The following is a 23,573-nucleotide window of genomic DNA, read 5'->3' on the forward strand; positions in this document are numbered from 1 at the left end:
CAGAACACTTGTGAATTTGTGTTACTGTTGAATTCTTCAGAGTGTTAGATGAGCCTTGAGCACCCAACAGGGAAAAAACAAACAATAGCAGCGTTTGTTGCACTAATAAAACTGCTGCTTGGAGTCCATTGTGAAGGCTGTGCAGGCAACGTCTTTTCCGCGAGCTGCAACACAAAAGCTGTTCCGTGTTTTGTGCCTGTTCTCTCTGACACTAAATGCAACCATGTATATATAAGTCTAATCACGCATAGCATCTAAAGTGGCTTCCAGTAACGCACAATGTTTGATTTCCATTGTTTGGATCATAATAGCCATCGCAGCCACCGAGTATGCGACAGCGAGACATGTGTACCACCCACTGTGAGGGCAAATACTCCAGTGGCTGCATTGTGCAGCAGGAATTCTTATTTGCAAACATTGCAAACAGATGACATCAACACACAGAATTAGAAACACCCGGCACACATCGACCCCGACTGACCACCAGCCTCCAGTCAGAGAGGAATAAACAACATATATCAGCGATGAAAAGATAAAATAATGCGGCAAACTCAACAAAACTGATCCCCCTCTTTGTCTTTTAAGCATGAAATGAATGTCATGAACAAGCATTAATACATAGTATACAACACAATCATTTAGTTAACTAACCTGAAACACCACAGTATGTCCTCACATTTGAACGACAGTAATTCACATAATCATTACATGGACATGAGTGACTTGTTCACCCCACCATGAATTGGTCTTACGCAACAGACCGCTGTGTTGTAAGTGTTGTTAGGTCACTCAGCAGCTCTTTTTTTTGCCAAAGAATGTTGCTTAGTAAAAAGGAACTCCAAACAAACTTTTCCTCACACTGATCTGAATGTTAAGCAGCGAAATATAAAAGCAACAGGCTGCAGGAACAGAGCACATATGCTAAATCAATGTCACTGTGACCGTCGGTGAATTTCTTCCCTGGCAATAACTGCAACTACAGACTGCAATCTTTTTAACACACCCAAATATTAATGCAAAATGGCTCCATTTTTGGTTTATGCCACATATAAAGAACTATCGTTATCTCTGGGCTTTTCGAGCACATGTCATTTTTAACAATAGTATCAAAGCGGTGGAGAGATACAGCGAGATAGACCACGATGGTCAAACAATAACACAATCTAAAAATTCCGGACATTTCACCTTTGTTTCCTTTCTGCCGAGATAGATTACAGAATAATTCATTATAATGAGTTCACCAGATAACTCTGTCAGGAGATGAGATCATTACATGGTTTACTGTAAGAGAACATTGTGAGAAAGAACACTACCATGGAATTTGATTGACACTATGATTTGTATTCTGCAAGTAAATCCTTTTGAGGAGTGCCAAACAGGATTTGCCTGTATTTGTGCGTGTGGGCACCTGCACAGATAGAGCCTACATTCTGTATGCTTATCCTAAGTATTACATAAGTATTACATAGGCCAGTGGTTGTCAAAGCAGGATCCTTGAAAGGGTTTCATCAGGGGTCCCCAGCAAAAAGGGGGAACAATTTGTTCTCCCCATAATGTTTGGTCATGTGCTCCATACACATACAAAACCTCGAACCTTATGATCAGATGGTAGACTCCCGGATGTAGGGTATGTGTGTGTATGTCAGTGAGCGTCCATTTCTCATAGCAGTAGGTCACTGTAGTCCAGGTGATATCAAATTGGGGATGTGTACAGTGACACAGTGTATGCAAAGCAAAGAGAGACCTAAATTCGGGGGAAAGTGCAAGTGAGCCAATAAAAACTTGTGTTGTGCAAAGAAAATCAGACAGCATTTGTCTAAATGAATGGATGAAGAGGAAAGGGTGATGGCAATACTCCTCCTTCCACGCTTCAAGATTTGTAAGCTATTTTAATTATTTTATTCCACATTTCAAGGCCTTAATCAGCAACCATTAACACAACTTTGAGTCAAAAGTGCATGAGAAATTGTTGATGGTTGTTTCCAGAGAGCTACAGGAGTCCATGCAAGTTTTAAAGGGTGTGCGTGAGAGCAGATGGCTTAAGCATCTTTTAAAAAGGGGTTTGTCCATTCAGTGCTTTTTGTTGCTCAAACAACATTTTTCTCTCTTATTGAACATCACGCACCAGACTCTCAGCGGTAGTCTGCATTCTGCAGACAGACTGATTATGGCGTGTGTGTGTGTGTGTGTGTGTGTGTGTGTGTGTGTGTGTGTGTGTGTGTGTCCTGATAACATCCCGACAGACTGGCTTCTTGCCAGCCATGGGTAAGCTCACCCTGCCATTTGATGTCGAGGTTTGGCTCCAGGCAGACCAAGCATTGTGTCCCAAACAATGAACCCCAGACCCACTGAACTATAAACATGTCCCTTTGGGGGCGTTTTCCTCAGATTCTGTGCAGGAGACACCCAAAGTCAGGAAACCTGACCCGACTTTCCTAAATTTAGTAACTCTGAAGTCTCAAATGCTGCTGACTTGGCATTTGATATTGCCTGTCTCCTACTGTCTAATACAGTAATAATGCACTTGGAATTTTGACTGACGTTCAAGTCTGGGATGGAGCTCTTATCACATCCTGTGCGATGAAAGAAATCTGGCTACATTTCATATCAAGAATGGAAAAATGTTGTCTCGCTTTATAGGCGCTATGTGAAAGAACTGGCCACCTGCTGAAATCATACCCCAAACAAGCGGGGCGTAGCATCACCAGAGTAACTGTGAATGCAATTAGCTAGTTAGCCAAATCAACCATGTAGCTAGCAGTCTTAGCTGACCTATCGGACTCTCACCTCTTTAGGTACAAAGTGTTGGGCCAGAGCTAGCTGGTTAGCATGTTAACTTCAGTAGATATCTCTGCAACACAAAACATAGATGTCATTGACACCAAAACTGTTATTTCTTCACGTTCGGTTGATAATATGAAAACAACTTTGAACTGTTTAAAACAAAAAAAAATCTTACATAGTGTACCTTTAATATGTTTGTGTAAAACTGACTGTGACATGGAAATGCCAGCCTGATCATTCTAAATCATAATGGCTGCCACTGAGCTATGTACTGTTACATAACATTCATAAAATCTTGACACAATTGTTCCAAATAGAGTGTGGCGCAGTTGTTCAAACCCTCCTCTGTTTGGAGGACATAGTCCTCTATCGCGTTTGTTCACAATCATGTACCCTGCTGAAGTGCCTTTGAACCTGGGCATCAAACTCATTCACACTTACACTGCCATCATCTAAGGTTACCTGCTCTGCAGTGAGCAACACCCGCCAGCTGGGGTCGCTGCTGAGTCCCCGGTGAGCACAGTGTGTGAGAGGCCTTCCGCTTCCTCTTGCAGATCAGCTGACTCTGATGCTGCTGTCAGGAGACCTCACCAACTGTATTGAATGGCAACTATGAACATTATCAAGCCGTAGAAACGCTATTACCAGCTCTATTTTTCTAGTTTACGGACAAATTTTGTATTCACAGGTGAGTAACACTGTTCAACAACAGCAATGTCCACCTGTGGTGTTGTTGTTGTTGTTGTTGTGGGCGAAGCTAAGTGGCTAACGGTAGCTAATCCCTTGTGGATATTGCCTGACCTTAACCATCTTATCTTTGACGGCGTCGCTTTATATGTGCTGTTTGATTCTTATATATAGTTGTGTAGAGCCAGAAAGCAGCCAGGGAATGAAATTATGCAGTGTTTGCAAAAGAGTAACGTCAGCCTGTACTGGACTTGTTGCTAGTGTAGCATCATTTCTGTTAGCTCGCCTGGTGGTAAACAGTGTCAGGGCATTTCATTACAACAGCACCAGCAGCTTTCTGGAGCTAAAGTGTAGCTATAGCTATGAAGTCATGTATTGTAAACCCAACTGTTGTACCTCTGTTGTCGCCATATCAGTGCTATTGATAAAGAGGACCGACTAAGTGTTTCTCAGTGTTTTATTAACTGTTGAGATGAATAATAACACAGCATGCATAAGTCTAAATAGACCTCTCCTCTCAGTTTCCTCTCAGCTGCACCAGAGCTGTGACCATGACAGAGTTTTGGTTGATCTCTGCCCCTGGTGAGAAGACCTGCCAGCAAACATGGGACAAAATGATGGCAGCCACCACACGTACCAACAACCTCTCCACCAACCACAAGTTCAACATCCCAGATCTCAAGGTTAGCATGCATTTCCAACATCAACCTTTTCTCCCATGCTGCACCACAGAGCTAGTACTTTGCAGGAATTAAGGTCATTGAATGTAAATACAATTTAATGTCATAATTACTTTTTCATCTGTTATTTAAAAAAAAAAAAAAAGAAGTCACATGTTGATTTTAAACGTAAAAGTTTAAAAGGCTCGTATGAAAATTGCTCACCTTCTGAGTGATCCACTGTCAAGAATAAGCTGACTGTGTGTACGGGAAGCAGCCTGTGCACCGATCCGTTGCGTGCATGGTGAGGCGGCGGTTCGGCGAGATTTTCATCCACAGAGAGCCTCGGCTCGTCTGGTTCGGCTCCTCTCTTCGCTGAAGGTGAAGTAACCCCGCTGACCTTGCTGCCACATGGGGCTGTAATGTTCTCCTGGAACTGTTAGCGATGCATGAACTGCTCTGGACAAAGAGGCGCCATCCTAAGCACATAGGGCCCCCTGGATGTCACTGTAGGCGGTTTGAGCCCCAGATGTCACTGTTTAAACACAAACCTGCTGACCCCGTTTAAAAACGACCCAAATCTCAGGACTGATGAGTCAAAAGGCTTGATATGCTGATGTTCGACTTTTTGTGTTCACATACAGGTGGGAACACTAGATGTCTTGGTTGGGCTGTCGGATGAACTGGCCAAATTAGATTCCTTTGTTGAAAGGTATGCCGCATGCTGTTGTCTGATTAGAATGACCAGTACATTTTTCTATCTGTAATGCCTGTTTTAGTGATTAAATGTGTGTCTATAGGGTTGTAACGATTATGTTGAATACAGTCTGTGTTTTCAAATCTCCTCTAACCTCTATAACGCTCTTGACTGTCTGATGTTGCCAGTTTACCATTCCCTAATCCCTTCCCTTACCTTGTAACAATGAGGAATTTCACAGTGGCCTGAGGCTAGCAGGCTTCTCAGTCTAAACTTGGCAATTTACAGTTGGGTGACAGAGAAGCAGCTCTTTCTTTGGTCATATTTATACCTGATGACTTATGTGCCGCAACTATGTTTGAGTGCAGTTTAAAGTCTTTTGGAAATATTGACATCCAAAACTCACACCCAGACATTACTGCTGAGCTCTGTTTTGCTTCCTCTGTAGATCTTTCCAAGACTGTGAGAAAGAGCCGCCTTGCAACACGGTTTCACTTGTTTGACTACAGTCTGTCTTTGGTCTGGTTCCTTTTTTTTTGACATACCCAACCAGACTATCTGGACGAAAACAAAACCTAAATTAATGAGTGTTTCAAAGTTTCACCTGTTTTGATCTGATTATTTTGGATTCAAGTTATTTCACTGACTTTGTCATTATATGAAGTTCAAGTTTGTGTAATTCTTAGATAGAGAGCATATGGACATGAAATTTTGTTTCCCACAGAACAAGGCGCTAACACAAAAATACACAAATATACAGCTAAGTCACATACATAGCGCACCAAGGAAAAAGCATGATTACAAACAAAAAGCACATAGCAAAATGATGAGATTGTCTCTTAATGTGAGTGTGCACAATTAACTGATGTATTATCAGCACAGTGACATATTTGAATTACAATTCAAAGCTGCAGTTTTCTGATAGGTAAACTGTGTGACAAATCAGCATCATAATGAAGTGCCATGGAGCTGCTGACTTGCTCTGGTCTACAAATCTTCTGCAGTTGTCCGAAACATCTTTGTTTGGTGTGATGATGTCAAATCATCATGCTTTTAATAGCCTTTTCATTGAAAACTGAAAAAAAAAACTGTCACGCCAAAACAATCGTTCCCACTCATCATTTATCATATGGCAACATCTATCAAATAATTCCAAGGTATTTTTATTCACCATATCCTGCAGTCCTGGCAAATATGTGACAACATAGATATAAATGGAAATAATGAAATGAAATGATAAAAACCCCGCGACCCTGCAGAGGATTAAGCGGCGTACATATAATGTGTACAGATGATGGATGGATGGATGGAAATGATAAAAAAATGTCTGCTAGAAAGTAAAAATGAAACCAAAGCAGCAGTTATACGTATACTTCATCATGAGATGTGACTTGGCTCTCAGTCTCTCCTGGCATCTCTACAGAAGACACAGACGTGCTTTGATGTGCTGCTGTACAGTGTGGTTAAAAATCATTAACTCTGCAGGTCTGCCATGTTAAAAAATCGCCTTGTCGGGAAAATACCTTAACAAGAATACGTGAAAGTTTTTGATGTGTGTGTATGTTTGTCTTAAATTTGGGGCGTGAGGTCGCGGTGGTCGTGTGGGGTTTAAACTGTGCATGCAGTGTGTGTTGGTCACAGTGTTTTGATGTCTCCTGGCTGTTCACAGTGTGGTGAAGAAGGTTGCTCAGTACATGGCCGATGTGCTGGAGGACAGCAGAGACAAAGTGCAGGAGAACCTGCTGGCCAACGGAGGTACAGTGATGGTTACAACACAGTGTGTGCCGATTAATTTAGCACAGAAAAAGCTGTGATTATCAAAAGGAATATAAGAACAGGATGTCTGCAGGCATCTGTTAAAGTCCTTAAATGTCTTAGATTTAATTAAAAAATGTTCTTAAAAGTTATTAGATAGTCTTAAATTTGAATGTGTGAGATTAACTTTTAATTTTATCTAATCTCATTTGCTCATCCCATTTTTTAAAATGGGTCAAGCTCCTCTGAATTCCTCATTTGTACAGCCAACAGTTGAATCTAATACTATAGTCTCAAATTTGGTGAAAAGTTATCTTGAAACAGTCTTACATTTAAATATCCAATACCTGTGCACACACTGAATGCCAAGCAAGTAAACTGGGCAGCAATGATAATAACAACTCGACACAACGATGCCCAGGCTACTACTACTATTTATAAAGACCTTTTCAACCGTTTTCATTGGGACTATTTCTCTAGTTGAATTTAGTTCTAATTAATACTGCACAGTGAGAGCTATGGATTATCCAACAGGGACACAGTTTCTAGAAAGCCTTGTTGCTGTTGAATTGAAAAGAAAAGTCCTTTTGCATTGCTACGAACTACATTTCATTAGCTCCATTGTATCTGGGGAGGTTGCAAAAAGTTCGGAGATGGATATATTACAATCCTGGGAAGGAAAAGTAACAGCCCTTTAGCATGTAATGTATTTTACTCAACTTCTGTCTTACTATAATGCAATAAAAAGATGATAGTAGCCTGACAGGTCTTTTGTTGTCTTCTTGTTTTAGTTGATCTTGTCACCTACATCACAAGATTTCAATGGGACATGGCAAAATATCCCATCAAACAGTCACTTAAAAACATCTCTGAAATCATCTCAAAGGTATGTCTCTAAGTAAGATTAGAAAAATAGGTGTGTCTTAAAGGGTATATTACTCTGTATTTTGTCTGACAGTCATAAATAAACCTTGTTTTTTTTGCTTTTTATAGCAAGTAACCCAGATTGACAACGACTTGAAGACCCGGGCATCAGCTTACAACAACCTGAAAGGAAACCTGCAAAACTTAGAGAGGAAGAATGCGTAAGTCTAAAGCTGAGAGCTTTTCACAGGGAGTAATGTAGCTAGCCAATCAATGTACAGTTTACATCTAAGTCGGAAAGACCAAATAGCTTCTTCCCCAGCTTATTCAACTATTATCTTAAAAAATCGTTCTTGCCCTGTAGCATGTTATTGTAACACTGTTGTTCGCCACCAGGGGGAGCCTGCTGACCAGGAGCCTTGCTGACATTGTCAAGAAGGAAGACTTTGTACTTGATTCAGAGTACCTCATCACTCTGCTGGTAGTTGTACCAAAGTGAGTGCTGCTCTAGTATGGCTAGTATTGAAAGCATGTCTGGATACTGACGGCTGATTTCTAAGCATGTTACAGGGTTGTTCAGGTTGTTGAGATATATTGGATGCTTACGTAGCATCTCCTCGTCTTTGGCTCTTTCAGGACGGCATACGCTGACTGGCAGAAAACATATGAAACACTGGCTGAGATGGTGGTGCCCCGATCCTCAAAGTAAGTAATGCCATCATGTCAAATAAAATGTCTGAAACACATTTTATGAATGAAAATCCAGAGAAATATCTGCGTTTTTGGTAGGTGATTTTTTTCCGTGAATACTTTGGTGTTAATCTTGTTTGTTAGTATAATACCAGCAGTGTAATCTGTACCTTTCTTTTCTTTCAGTCTGCTGTTTGAAGACAATGACAGTGGACTGTTTAGTGTCACCCTATTTATGAAAGCTATTGATGACTTCAAGCACAAAGCCAGAGAGAACAAGTAAGAGTTATTAGGCTGAGCAAACACACACTGTCACTGGACAGGACAATCACAAGCACAACAACTGAAAAGTATTTAAAAGAGAAAATGAACAAAACTCCAAAAATAAATAGCCGTGACTAAATATATCAACTATATAGCACTGTGGTGATTAAACAAAGCTGCTTTCTGCCCTCTACGTCTTATTTCTAGGTTCACAGTCAGAGACTTCCAGTACAACGAAGAGGAGATGAAGGCAGACAAAGAGGAGATGACACGGCTCTCCACAGATAAGAAGAAGCAGTTTGTAAGTGATGGAACGGGAAAGAATTTTCTGCTTAAATGTCCTCGCTGATACAGTTTAACAGTGGGTAATTTAAGGCATTGTGCTGATTTCTTTGAGAAAACACTCAAGTGGCCTGGCACACAATGTAGCTCATCATCTACCATACAAATTGTTTCAATATTACCAATCATACTTTATTTTCCAGTCCAGCCATTGGATCGATTTTTAGTACATTATGAAGATAAACTAACAGCCATTAAGCACTTACATCCTACAGTTAGGATTTAGGCTCTGTTGTTTTTCAGCAAAGATACCTTTATTAACCAAAGTTACCATTTTTCAAAAGGTAATGGGTTCAAATTCAAAAGGCTTTTTTCGAGTGGTAATTTACCGAACATTCAGACACCCAGAATTAACTAAGAAAAAAACACTTTGATCGCACCGAGTGAGCAACAAGCAGTGGTGGCCTAAAGGTTAGAGATGCAAACTTGTGAACAGACGGTGAATCTATAAATCCACCACGGAGGTGCCCTTGAGCAAGACTCTTAACCCCAATTGCTCCAGTTGAGCTGCTCAGTGACCAACAGATCAGACTGTGGCTGTTCTGGGCATCTTCCAACTGTGATTGTGTAGCTGGGTTGATTGTTTTTAAGCCATCTTTTATTTTTATTTAATTTAACCAGGAAGAAAAAAAGTGCTGTGCCAGCAGCAGAATTCAGAAAAAGCTGACTGTGCAAATCCACTGCTGTAATTAATGTATCTTTAAAGCAGAGCTGAGAACAGAGATAGAAATGTTGTTTGAAAAAAAAAAAAAGGTTTAATTTAGTTTTGATAATAAACATTTTTTCTTGTTGATTGCAACAAGATAAAACGTCCTGTCCTGTTTGGACGAGACTCAAGACTGCCACATCCAAACAGGAATATAACCCTAATCTGCATCTCTTCTCTGCAGGGCCCTCTCGTACGATGGCTGAAAGTGAACTTCAGTGAGGCCTTCATCGCATGGATCCACATTAAAGCACTAAGGGTGTTTGTGGAATCTGTTCTAAGGTAGTGCGCTCAGAAATACAAGCTTAATGTCACCCACACATCTAACAAAAAATAAAAGTATCATCTGATTTTGCTCACATCCTTTTTATTAACAGCAGTTGAGAAGATTTTGATGAGTGTATTCATATATTGTGTTTTTTCCAGGTACGGGCTGCCGGTGAACTTTCAGGCCATGCTCCTGCAGCCAAGCAAAAAGACCATGAAGAAGCTGAGGGAGGTGCTCAATGACCTGTACAAACATCTGGACAGCAGCGCAGCAGCAATCATTGACGTGAGTACTGTGATTATATACAAGGTTATATCATCAAGAATAACACTGCACGTGCTAAAACAACATACTGGTAAGTGTTTGCAACTATAAAAACATAGTGATTGCCATGACAGAAATTAGAAATACTATCTAAAAATGTATTTAATCTGTAACTGAAATGATAAACACAATACAACATTATACCTATTACAACATGTTATTCGATACAATACCTCCATTACAAATGTGCATAGATCCAAATAACAATCAGCCAAAATGACTATACATACTATAATATCACATAATGAATATTGGATGTTCATTGCTTGAAAACACTCATTTTTTTCCCCTGTTTTTGATTTGATTGAATTCAATTGTTCATTGTCCATTATGCGTGAAATTAGTGTGTAAAGTAGTCTGCGTTGATGTGAGACATTCCTGTGTGTCAGAGAATAATAGGTGCTCCCCCCAGTGGCTATGAGTGGTTACTACAACAAAAATGACAGCTGCGGTGGTGTGTCCCTCTCTATTTTAGGTCTTCAGTGTGTATTTCTAGTCACATATCAAATAATTCAGGCCTTTTATTGAGGCATGATGCTGGTCTTGTCATCCTGGTCTTTTGACAGGTTTGTGTAAATACCTTTAAATGATAAGGATCTAACCTTTAAAAACCTTTTTTTTGCTATGTGCTAAATGCTGTTGATCCCCGGTGCTGTATCGTAGGAAACTGGACTTGTTTCAGTGGCATTGTAATTGGGTGATATGTAATTTCTTAGGCCACCTCCTCTGACCTAAGACATTACTTATCACCCACCTACAATGCTGTACTGAGTTCTCTCCCCAGACAGCTTGACAACTATTCACACCTGGGCTCACCCACGTTAAGGCCAGTTTTCCCAGTGACCCACAGGTGACAGGCCCTAATGACTCTTAAACTCAGACTCACAAGTGTCCTTAACGACTCTGTAAGGACACTCCCACACAGAGTTTAAAAGCCAGCCAACTCCTCTCCAGTTAGTTAGAACTGAACAAGCCTCTTGGATGAGTGAAACATCTTCAGGAAACTGAAACAAGTCCAGTTGCTTACGTTGCAGCGCCTAGATTTACCATGACTGAGGACCTTCATCATCATGAATGCTGTTTTTCTCCGAACTCATTTGACACTATAGGTTATGTTCTTGTATTTTTTTCTGCGACGTTGGCTCCCCCAACCAGCCACTTTTATTATCATGATAATATAACACTTTATCTGTACAGGATATATCAAAAAAATGAAAAAAATCAAAAACTGATTTAATTTCAGTAATTATTCAGAACTCTGCCCTGAACCTTTGCTGCACCACATCAGATAATGTTTTATTTTTCAGTATTGGATTCAATGTAGTGTGCCTGCATTGTACTGAACAGTAGTGTTAACATTACGGTGATTCATTCAACTCCTCATCTGTGAGATGATTACAGATAAACCTCCAAACACTCAAAAAGTGGCTTTCACACACTAACAGCCTGCACTCTTTTTGCTTCCAGTCTGCGATGGATATCCCAGGGCTGAACCTGAGCCAACAGGAGTATTATCCTTATGTCTACTACAAGATCGACTGCAACCTGTTGGACTTTAAAGTTTAACATTTTCCACATTTTCTTTATATTGAGTGTTGGTACACGCCCCCCCCATTCCCCTGTCCCCACTGTCAGTCTCCACACCGCCGCCTCTCCTCATCAGCTGGCGAATCACGATGCTGCATGTTCATTCCTTGTGGTGAAAATACTCATCAGCAAGCTTCTGCCACTTTTATAACCAAGGGACAAAAAAACCTTTTAAAAATTGTTTTTGTTTACATCTTTTCTTTTCTTTTCTTTTCTTTTCTTTTCATGTCACACAGATGAGTAACCTTTTTTTTTTTTTTTAAATGTGAACTGGATCAAGGTATCTTACTGGAGAGTTGCATTTTACTGTCATTCCGCATGTGCTGGTGTGTATTGATAGCTGCATCTTATGTGTCGGTGTTCAGAGATTTGTGTTTACATATGGGAAATGGTATCACTGTACCCATGGCAACCAGATCTGGTGCGTGTTTCTGAGATTGTCGGCTCACCTGTGCAGACGTCGTGCAACAGAGGTGTTAAATGAATGTGCGTTGTCTTATGTTGTGTATATTTGCTGTCATAAAGAGATCTGTATCAGAGTATCATGTAAACCATTGATTGAATAAATATGATTGGTGAATACATCATATCGCATGTGTCTTTTAAGTTGATTAATGTGTAACTGGTATGTGTGTATTATTTCTTCTTCTTGATGGAAGAGAACTGAGAATAGTAGGATGTTGGTGTGAAATGTTGAGAGAAATGAAGAAGAGATTCAGGCAGCATGTCTGTGTAGTAAAGAATGATCCTCTGTGAAGCCTCCTGGTGACTCATGATCACATGCAGCGCCACGGGCAATTTCCAGAAACGTTCCTCTTCAAGCAGAACTCATTTGTGATCCACCGAGCAACTAGAAAACTACAGCGTCATTAAGGAGCACAGCTGCAGATGACAACAGCCAGCAGAGGGCACCGAATACACTTTAGATGAGCTGCCTGTATGTTTCAATGTGCTTTAAGTGTTTTGGTGCATACCCTCACCACATTATAGAAATACTCTGTTAGAAGTGACAAATTAGATTCCAAGTACCAACAGTGCTGGTGCTGGTTATGTCAAGTGCCCCTGCTGGTGTTATGTAACTGGCTCATTTTTATTAATGCATTTCCTTGTAATCCCTATTATGTTGTGACTGGTTGAGGTAGAGCCACTCAGCCACCCATCACTCAGGTGTCTGTAATGTGCCTGATTAGGAGTCAATCTGTTGGATGAACCAGGGCAGCACTGGGTAACACATATTCTATGAAATACAATATAAAACAATCCAGAAAACAATATAGGAAATGTTGCTGGAATAAAATCATCAAGGAACATGCTGAATCTAAATCACAACAATTCAAAACGAGACAATGCTACTGCAGCAATGGGACACAATTAATATCAATAAAAGAAAACTAAAACCTCTGCTTAGGTTGAAGATTGACAGATCTATGATGGAAATAATGTGATACATACCAATAAGAGTGATGAAAGTGCAGTCTTGTAAAAAGTACCCAAAAGTCATACTTGAGCAACGTTTGCAAGTTAACGTGCAAAAATATTACCATGATAAAAGTGAAGGTCATGCATTTGTGTAGTACTTGAGTAAAAGTATAAACGGATAAATCTATAATCTATACTTATCTATAAGTATAAAGGTTAAATCTACTCAAGTATCAAAACTAGTTTTCTGGCAATAGATGTGCTAGAATATCAAAATTATAAGTAAAGGTAAATCCAAAATGTATTTACATATGTATAGCACAGTATACTATGGGTTGACCTATGGCCGATTATCAGATCTGAATTTTTTTTTCTGTTGGAAATTTTTTTAAAAATTTCATCTGATTGCAAATAAAATAAATTGATTTAAAATAACAGGGCAGCAGCATGCAATCTACAAAGTAACTTGTAACTTAAGTGATAAAATTAATGTAGTGGAGTAAAAATCACGACATCTGCTTCCAAAATGTAGTAAAATGAAAGTATAAAATCCTCAAATAAAGTACAAGTACCTCAAAATAGTACTAAATGACAGTACTTGAGTAATGTACTTGCATTCACAATTGAATTGCACTCTAGAGCCAGAAACCATCCAGTTTGAGACCCTAGACAAGATTTCTGTGTGCCGATCAGCATGTGACAATTTGATTAAACACTATTTATTTAAGAATATCTACATGTAAGCACAATGCACACAAATCAAATCATTCCCGTAAAAAACTGGTTGATAAATGAACCATCTACAAACATTTGACATTGAATCTGAGGATTATGGGGCCCCTGGGCTTCTGGGGCCTGGGAGCATTACCTGCTTAACCGAGTTTGTAATCCAGATTTGACTCTTACACAATCTGAATGAAGTGAACCTGAATAAACCACACTGAATATGGAAAGAGAAAAGAAGAACATCTCAAATTGCATCATTAGTTTGCCAGTGTCTCTATCAATCAATCTCTCAAAAGCCAGAGACAGATGCAGGGACATTCGTTGTGTGTGTGTGTGTGTGTGTGTGTGTGTGCGCGCGCGCGCGTTTGTGTGAGAAAGAGAGAAAGCGAGAGCGAGAGAGAGAGAGAGAGAGAGAGAGAGAGAGAGAGAGAGAGAGAGATCATGTGATGAAGGAGTGAGCCTGGCCCGCTGAGTTGTGATGTGAGAAACACCGCACACGGCTGACGGCAGCGGACACACACAACCTCCACACACCGTCTCACCACTGCTGGTACCGACACCTGAGCCGAGGCGGGCGGGGAAACAACCACCGGTGCTGCTGCTGCTGCTGCTGCTGCTGCTGCCCCGGGGAGCAGGAGCAGGGGAGCATCAATGCCTCCAGGTTCCGTCTCGCATATCGGCCTGGACCTGTTCTCGTCATCGGGCCTCCTGCGCTGAGATAATGAGAGGATGGCCGAGCAGCGACGCGGGGACCACGGAGGGCTGACGGATGCTGCTGCAGCGACTCGCCGGGATGAGCAGCAGCATCACAACGCGATGAGCACAACGGAGGAAGCGGGAGCTGAGGGTCTCACGTTGGAGGAGATACTGAGGCTGTATGGGCAGCCCATCAACGAGGAACAGGCTTGGGCGGTGTGTTACCAATGCTGCAGGACGCTGGCGAGGGAGCACCGGGGCAGGAGGAGCTCCTCCGCCGCCTCCTCCTCCTCTTCCTCCTCCGCCGCCGCCGCCGCCGGAGCATCATCAGCGGCGGCTCCGAGGAAGATCTCCGGACCGGGTGATGTTAGGATCCAGAGAGACGGGTCTGTGAGGGTGGAGCAGCAAGCCCGTGAAGGTAAAACATTATTACAGACCAAGTGCGACTTCAGCCACTTGGATGTAGGCCAGGCCGTCCCTCCGATCTCAAATAACGGGGCTGAGGTGTTGTGATTGCTCTTATGTAAAAGACTTAAATAAATTCCAGGAGGACAACACGGCCTACAAAATCCCAACAGCCAAACTTGTGTGTAACCACCAATAGCAATTTAATGTGCCAGAGCATGTGCACATGTTTTTCGGCTGCACATGTGGAGGCTTTCCATGTTCTTACAGATCAGGTGCTTATAATCTGCTGCAGGAAAACAACAGCCAGGGGTTTTAGCTCCAGAGCACATGACCTGGTCTCTGATAAACAAAGGAAGACCCCCTGCATCAGAGGCCCCCTGCTGCTCTCACTGGCATGGCCCCCCTCACACTGGTGTAGTGTTTTCAGTCTGATGTTCACTGTCTTCTCCTCACTGAAGGCATGTGCAGCTGCATCATGTGGGCTCCATCTCTCATTAACAACCCTCTCACCCCATATCAGATCAGCCTGTTCATTCAGCTTCATCTGATTACAGCATGTGATTACTGGCTGAAATGTGCACAGCCAATGATCGGATCAAGGTCCGGGTCAATTTCCATGTTGTGTGAATAGACCAAGAAGATGTGGAGTGATGGTCCCCCCCCCACAACATACCCCATATCAGCTGGTTTCTAATACCTATGACATGAGAACCCTCCTTGATTAAACCATCATTAATAAGCTGCTATATGAATCACAACTTGCTGGAATGACACTGTTTCTATTGCCAAGCTGAGAATAGCCAAGAAAGTGAGAGGAGACAGTGCTGGCAGCAAAGTGTGCCAAATTACAAAGCACTGCAATACACTGGAAATATCCCTTTAGGGGCTGTGCAGTCCCTTTATAGTGACTTTACTGTGCTTTAAAGTCAATTTGTGTCTCAGGTGGAAGAGAGTTCCACTGTTTCTGCAGCATTTGTATCTCACTTAATACAAATCTTTCTAACAAGGGATCGGTGAGAGTTCAAACCACGACAACACAATGCAGGATGACACCACTCGCCATGTGATGGTTGTGTCTGTTCACCATAACATGCACTTGAACCAAACGCATTACAGAGTCCTGTCAGAACCGAGGCCTGGCATGTCCATCTCCGGCTGTAATCACATTCGGTGAGACGGCGCAGAGTGAGGAGCAGCCTGAGTGAACGCCTATCTATTCCCCCTGTCTGTAATGGATGGTACCTGAGGGCCTGAGGGATGTGCTCTTAACCCAGCTACAGTACGCAACACACAACACTGCTGAGTCAATGCTGTGGCTTCTGATTTGATAAACGCCCCGTCTAATCAACTTCCCTGAGAAAATCTGAGAGGCACAGCTGCGACGGTGTTGGTGCTGGTTTGTGGCCTGTAGGTCTATATGCTCAGAATGAATGGGCTATTTTTAGGAGCGTGGACGCAACCATTGGAGAGGGGAGCCCGGGCTTTTATTCCTCGGCTGCTCGTGTAATGTCATGCTAAACGTGTCAAGATTGTTTTGAGCTGTTGTGCCGTGTAGCCGTCATGTTGCCTTATTGTTGATATTGCTTCAGCATTAGTGCTGCTCTTTCAAAGATTAACACGTTCGCTGTTTTTTTAAAACATTTTTTTCTTTTTAACATCAAACACCAAATGTGCAAAAGATTATAGCCTACATACATTCTGTTCTCAGATAAGGTGAGATGCAGCAGCCCATACAGATTTCCCTCCTCGAGGCAGGCATGAAATAGGGGGACATAGTTAATTATTACCATGTCGGTTAGAGGGGGATATAGTTAGACATATAAAACAGTTAAAGCTGCTGTTCAATACCAGTCAGTGGCTTATATGAATACTTGTTTGTGTCTTTTATTTTCAGCTATTTCAACAGCTTATACTTTTAGTTTTTCTTTTTTCGTTTTTCTTTTTTTTCTTTTTTATCATTAATCCATTACTAATCCACTGCTCACTGATTCAAGCATTAGCCCATCGATTACTCTCGCCAACTGTTAATCCATTACACTGAGCTAGCTATTTATTTATTTTTAAATATTATTTGGCCTACATCAACCATTAACCTATCCATCAGGTGCTTTTAGCTTTCTCATCCGTTCCAATGAGCTAGTTTTTTATTTAATCATTACTTTTGTTTTTTTATTTATTTATTTTAACTAATTCAACCACTTACCATTATGCTGTGCTCGGCCTGTTTGTAGCTAACTAATTCAGCCACTGTACATTACTTGAAGCATTATTAATTGTGAATCTGTTCCTTTTAAATGATCTACATTACTATTAGATAACTATCTCAATCGAATAGACATTACCGCAGTCTTCTTCTGCCTGCTTGCTAATGCCACTACTGCAACACGTAATTGTGAATCCAGTCATATTTAAATATGTAAAACTTCTCATCTGTCCAACGGCAGAAATACCCCTGGTTGGGAATCACAGCTGTGCATGTCTTCGAGCAATTCCAAGTCATTTTGGGAATGCTTTGCAAGTGTTTTGATCAGTTTAAACACACACATGGTTTTAGTTTTCTGGATGATTTGCCGGGGCCTAATAGCCACTTATCTGTGCTGTTCAGTACAGGACCCCCCCCCGAATGCACACGCCTGGTCGGACAAAGTCATTCATGTAAACGACGAGACAAATCTGTGGAGGAAAATTGAAGCATTTAGGGCCATTAAAGCTGTCATCAGCGAAGTTGACTTCAAGCAGACAGGGTACATTTAAGACCCCACTGTCACTCAAAACCACATCCACATCTAGTATTGTTTTATCCAGCAGTTTATCTGGGGCAGCTGACACTTAGTATCATGTCTGGATAGCCGACAGCAAACAAGCAGGACACTTGGTAAATATTTGCGTTATGCCCAGACTCATGAATATTTAAACTCATGCTGATACCGTCCTCATACGTTATATATAGTTATTAAGAAAGCACATTCAATTGTATGCCCATCCAACTGCAGTACACACACACACACACACACACACACACACACACACACACACACGTCACCATGTCTGACTTCTATTCACCTTACAGCTGCACGGCATTCAAATCTGCTGATGCAAGTCAACGTCATGAGATGTTGTCAGAGCTGTTGTGGTGCTGCGTTACTGCGCGTGACAATACAAAAAGGCCGTTTGTTAACAGGGTCTTCCGTTATCATGCTGTGCGTACATGAGGTAAAAGCTTCGCCGACGTAGCCTGGAGACACATTAAAGCAGGACTCCTGTTTGAAGGGAGCGCATTCATGGCTTCTTGGGAGGAGTTTTGTCGCCATGGTTCTACTTAGAAAGTAATTAGAAATGAAACTGAGCGTTTATTAAAACTGGTCTAGTTTGCGTAACGATAACTACGGCTCAGGGCACTTTCCCTGGAATTGTTTTAATGAGGAAGAGAGTGTGTAATCACACTTAACTAAGCTATAATGGTGAGTGCCAGACCACAGGACAGAGTGTAGGATGGCAGAAGATGACAAAAATCCATATGTTTGAAGTGTCAGGATACAAGCTTTTTCTTTAAACTGGCACTAGGAATTCCATGTAACATCTGATATTAGTTCAGTTTCAGGTGCTCAGCTGCAGTCCATATTTGTGATTTTTTTCTCTCAATATGGGAGCATTTCACCCTAATGCAGTTTGAGACTGTTTGTCGATACCTCCTGCCTAGTGATTGTACTGGATGATTAGACAATGTAGGCATACATTTTCACATGATATTATGTGATATTTAGCTGCTCAACCAAAAGTCATGAGGTGAACTCATACTCAATGTGTATCAACTGAACAATGTGTGTGTAAGCTGCGTCATGCTCCGGCTTACCTCAGCTGCTATCACAACACTGTGTTCTTGTTTCCCTGCAGGTAAATACAGCCCTTGCACAACAACAGAGGTGAGTGACTGCTCTGTAACTCTCTTGTAGTTATTGTGTTCCATCATTGCATGCTTGCAGAGGTTTTAACAGCATTATGTGGGCATAGCTGTGCAGTGTTAAAGTAGCGGCAGCACGTTTGGTGTGTAACTACATATTAAACATTGTCTGGAATGTTTTTTGTTGACGACCTCATTAAACTCACAGCATGAAGGCTGGGAAACTTCAGTGTTAGTGGAAAGGAACCAGTCATGCAATTAGTAAGGTATTTATGAATGACAATATACTGTATGAGAGAGCGATAATGGCACCTTTAACCACAATAGCATAACAGCATTACTTCCTTTTTAAATATTTACCCTCCGCTGCTGTTTACATTAGCTAGTTACAGCCAAAGTGGGCGGCCAGTCACAGCATCAGAGATTCCATTAAGATTAGAGTTGGCAGGATTATTTCAAGTGCAGCCAGTGTCAGGTAGTGCCGTGGTTGAAACCGTCATAAGCCATGGGTGTGTGTGATGTGCTAATCCTCGTGCCCGCAATCCAGCTGCTGCAGGACCCCTGCTGCTTGAACTACCACCTTTAATATAAATATAACACGTGCAAACGTCATTTTTACAATAGGCAAGCTGCTTTGCTGCTCAACGCCACATTCAATGTCGCAAAACAAACATCTCCAATACAAGTTTTTAACAGAGATTGTCTGGTATGCTGCACTATCAATGTCTATCATCACATCTCTGCTAACATGTTGATGTCATCAACCAATTGCCAGAAGGTAATACCTTAAAGAAATACAGCAGTTCCACATTGTGTGAATTGCGCTGGTTACTCCCAGGCTGAGAGTTGGATGAAACGATTGATAGCCCTCTTGCGTCTGTGACTGGCATTAACTCCCATGTCAAATGACTGTGGTGTAGTCGCGGGTGTTTACCGGCTCTGGCTCCGATCGGCTGTGATGAAAACACAACACCACAGGGTTGACACGCTAATTTCTGTGACACTGTGACGTCTCTTGTAGTGGAGAACGCTGGCTTGTTGATACTTTTCGATCCGTCTCTATTCAGACAGCACTGGAGAAATGTGCAGCATTCTGAGTTTGAAGGATACATAAAAGATATTATAAAAGTAACCAACACTACATTGTCAGTGGCGTCTGTGTCACCCACTGAACCTGGTAAGCTGCCTGATCGGTATTGTGCATGTGCAGCTCTCAACAGGGATAAGAAAGAAGCGAGATGTCTAACTCCTTTGCAACTTCTGTTATCAGCTCCAGAAAAAAAACAATGTTTCTAATTCAGAATGATGTTGTGTTCCTAAACTTTTAATGCCTTCTGGATGACCTGCTGCTTTCGTGATGTCGAACATGACACACGCAAAAAAACACAAACCGGAAAGGCAAACTGCTCTCCTGGCAATGGGAAAGGAGCTGATCACCTATTCTTTGTGGACCTACACTTGTTTAAAAAAAATCTGCAACTACTCGCTCATTTTAGTGTAAAAGTCATATGATTACATTTTGTATCTTCACAGCATGTAACTGGTATTTTACTTTTCTGTTCGTGGAGAGATTTGACATACAAGATTCAGAGTGTTAGTTAGTGAGCTGTATGGAATCAGGCTGGCTGGTGCCAACTGCAATAGTCTTTATGCTAAGCGAAGCAAACAACCTCCTGCCAAGACATCGGAGTGGTATCTGTTCTCATCTGCTCTGTGCTAGAATGCAAGTAAAAGTGTAAAGAGACAATACAAGATAATTGCTTTCCAAGTGTCTATCACTAAAATACTGTTTCATCCGCACACCTGTAAATAATGTCAGTTATACATTTTTATCACAAACATGAGATGAGCTGTGTCAGAATGGAAGACCAGTCCCTGGCATGTGTCCCAGCCCCCCCGCCCCCTTTTTCCACAGCTTCTGTCTTCACCCAGTTATTTCCTCCAACAGTCCCAGCTGGCTCCTCTGATTGGCTGGTTGAAATGTCACCCAGTGAGGCCTCCTGTTTGATGAACATTCTGGGAGCCGTTTCAGACATAATTAACGGGTTACGTGAGATGTCCCCCTCCTCCACGCGCTCTCTGCGCTAACATCAGCTACTGTTAATGTCTGTGATGCCGTGATAGCTTGTGGGGGGGGGGAGTCTGACAGTGTGCAGGGATAAGCTCTTCCGCTTTTGTGTGTTACGAATATTTTGCTGGATGCTAATTTGCAGATGCTGCTAATGTGTTTGATGAACACAAAGTTGATAGAATGGTTTCCATCGGAATATATTTTGTGTGTGTGTGTGAAGCTGCACATCGACTGTGGATCTCTTCTCAGTTTATTGGAGACAATGTGCCGTAGTTCTCAGGGGGCTCTGGGGATGGATTTCAGTATAAACAGATGGACAGCAAATGACTCGAGCACACACACACGCACAGTTTCCTGTCGAAGCAGAGAAAGTGAAACTATATAGACAAATCCCGGCTAAGCAGCTTTGCACTAGAAATGAGTTTTCTCACAATGCAGTGCGTTACAGACTGGCTAACAAAACTGGTAGCAAGTTGTTGGAGCTGCTTGATTCTTGACAGCCTAAAAAGAAATCCCGAAGCAGAGTCCTTCCCCCCCAAGCGTACAGCGTGGAATCAGCCCAAAGCTGGATGAACAGGAACATACGTGCAGTCGACGCTGACACACATTATCCACACATGGCTTCAAACAGTGTGAACCCTAGCAAATGATGTGGTTGTGAATGTCAGATGATGCTGTTTTTTCCTCAGAGCCAGTGAGCCAAGCTCCTGCACAGCACAGCATAAGGCTCTTTGTACAGTAATCACTACAGCTAAAGAAATAAATGATTTTGTCTGCAATTTTCTATGTTTTTACTCAAATGTCATAGCTCTGTTATTCAGCTACCCATTTCCTCCTTTCATATGGCAGCTTTTGCAAGGAATGTGCTCGGATGACCCCTGCAGCCATGCTAGCTCGACCGTCTTGGTCCCATGATGCAGTGTAACCTCAGAAATGGGTGGATTATGTTTGATCACATTCCCCTCTTGTCAAAGTTTAACTGCGCGTGTTCCGTGATCTCTTAACGTCTAAGCTTTGAAGTCTGGGAAGGGATTAGAGTTTAGTGTCACATTCGGTGTTTAATATAAACAGAAACTTCAGGAGTCGAGTGTCTGGCAGGAAAAGCATCTGCGCTTGTGCTTTCCACAGGGTTTGTATGCGCACGGTAAGAAAGAGCTGTAGCGAACATAAAAGGGAGAAGATGCAGAGGAGGGGATGTAAAAACAGACAATGAAGGTATAGAAATGTACGCGCTTCAGTTGAAGTGTGCTCTCTGTTCTGTATGTGACGTTATGCCTGTTCTCAGTCATATGACAGTCAGAGGTCACAGCAGCATAGTCAGGCCTCAGAGAGGAATCTCCACAGCGTTTGTTTGTGCCCAGGAGGAAATACGCGACTCTCCTCTCAGAGTCACGTTGAATCGAAACATGTTATGACGCATGTTTCTTATCATTATGGGAAAATCTTTGAAGAAACATGTTCACCCAGTGTACTTTTTGTCTTGTTCCGTCCCCCAGTATTCCAGTCACTGTGGTAATCACTTTTATAAAGTGGACAGAATGATTTTTGCTAAAATCACATGATAGGTTAGTTGCATAAGGAGTTGTGTATTATGAATTGTTTTATGCGGGTCCTCCGGTTTTAAGAAAACGTATTCAATATGTCCAATCTGGAGGATGACCCTGGCAGATATTTGAATGGATTTGGTACAATACAGTGTATTTTTCTTCATCCAAAATAAATAATGCTTTCGTTTCTCATGTTAGACGATGAAAATGCCATACAGATTTCCCTAGTCGGTCTTCTCTACAGCGCTGACACAGTGCTGTGTAGGGCTGGCTAGTCAACGTGAGTGGTTGTGCATCACTTATCTTTATGAGGAAGAGACAATGAGACAGTAAACTGCTCATTAGTGTCACATTTAGAAACCCAGGATGTGTTGTTAAGAATTAATATTAAATGTCCCAGATGGACTGGCACTGAGCCTGATTCCTGGCTCCTGTAGTCAGATCCCAATGACAGATGATGCAGGGTCTTTTCTAAGGGTGTAAAAGAACCGAAGAAAGATAATTCTTCGTCGGGCTTTCTTTTTGAAAATGAAATAAACATTCTACTTAGCTCGCTTCCTGTTTTATTTCCCTGCCATGACCTAATTCCTGCAAACCCACTAATGAGTAAATGTAAATGTGAGAAATCCTCACATTGTTTTCACAATCCTTTAATGCTGACCAGTTTGTGCTGATTCTGGTAATCCTCTGCTGGTTGGCTGGCACTGATAGAAGGACGGCTTTTGCGTACAAGTAAGTAGATCCAATAGATTTGCGTTAGCGTTTAATTAGTGCAAATTGGCTCTGGTGTTGGTGTCCGTGGGAGTCACACAAAGCGACATAACTAAAACTAATGTGATTCACAGTCTCTAACAGCTGGAGTCTGAGTCCACTAAGCATGCACTGGTGACCACATCATCTAATTGTAAGATCCCTAAACCAGTTTACCACAAGTCTCCTTGCTAGGCGTCATCCTTCCTGACCTTCCTCAGTCAGACGGTGCTGTCACAAGCTCATGTTTCTCTCATTCTGTCATTCATATATCATTCTGATTTTCATCACTCAAACAAAGAATTCACAACTGGTAACTTCCTGTTAATTCTTTAAATCTGAACGTTGCTATGTGTCTTGGTATGCTATGTTATTAGATTTCAAACGCTGGTCAGAGAGCTTCTGGCCATTGATACAGCATGCAGTCT

General features: G+C 41.8%; 2 protein-coding genes across 8 annotated transcripts in view; both read left to right on the forward strand.

Annotated features, from left to right (window-relative positions):
* The first annotated feature begins 3,314 nt into the window (after window positions 1–3,314).
* atp6v1c1a (ATPase H+ transporting V1 subunit C1a) lies at window positions 3,315–12,214 on the forward strand. Its single transcript, XM_037075736.1, has 13 exons — window positions 3,315–3,472; window positions 3,993–4,154; window positions 4,775–4,842; window positions 6,497–6,582; window positions 7,374–7,468; window positions 7,576–7,667; window positions 7,843–7,941; window positions 8,083–8,151; window positions 8,323–8,415; window positions 8,608–8,701; window positions 9,633–9,730; window positions 9,875–10,001; window positions 11,508–12,214. Exons 2-13 carry the CDS (start codon window positions 4,023–4,025, stop codon window positions 11,604–11,606), a joined length of 1,152 nt encoding a protein of 383 aa, XP_036931631.1. The 5' UTR covers window positions 3,315–3,472; window positions 3,993–4,022; the 3' UTR covers window positions 11,607–12,214.
* A 2,019-nt stretch (window positions 12,215–14,233) lies between these two features.
* The window catches only part of spire1b (spire-type actin nucleation factor 1b), a 36,623-nt gene continuing 27,283 nt past the window's right edge, over window positions 14,234–23,573 (forward strand). For 6 of the 7 annotated variants that reach the window (XM_037075836.1, XM_037075839.1, XM_037075840.1 and 3 more), the window contains exons 1-2: window positions 14,234–14,886; window positions 18,771–18,799. In XM_037075836.1, the coding sequence (XP_036931731.1) occupies window positions 14,502–14,886; window positions 18,771–18,799 (414 nt within the window). In that variant the 5' untranslated portion in view covers window positions 14,234–14,501. The remainder of the gene's footprint in view (window positions 14,887–18,770; window positions 18,800–23,573) is intronic. The other variant, XM_037075837.1, reaches the window with a different exon arrangement.

The sequence above is a fragment of the Acanthopagrus latus genome, chromosome 17 (genome assembly GCF_904848185.1).
Source record: "Acanthopagrus latus isolate v.2019 chromosome 17, fAcaLat1.1, whole genome shotgun sequence".
NCBI classification, from domain to species: Eukaryota; Metazoa; Chordata; class Actinopteri; order Spariformes; family Sparidae; genus Acanthopagrus; species Acanthopagrus latus.

Coding starts and splice junctions, on each gene's coding strand:
- atp6v1c1a (XM_037075736.1), top strand. CDS start 4,023: ATGACAGAGTTTTGGTTGATCTCTGCCCCTGGTGAGAAGACCTGCCAG. Junction 6,583..7,373: donor GAACCTGCTGGCCAACGGAG/GTACAGTGATGG, acceptor TTCTTGTTTTAG/TTGATCTTGTCACCTACATC. Junction 8,702..9,632: donor CAGATAAGAAGAAGCAGTTT/GTAAGTGATGGA, acceptor TCTTCTCTGCAG/GGCCCTCTCGTACGATGGCT.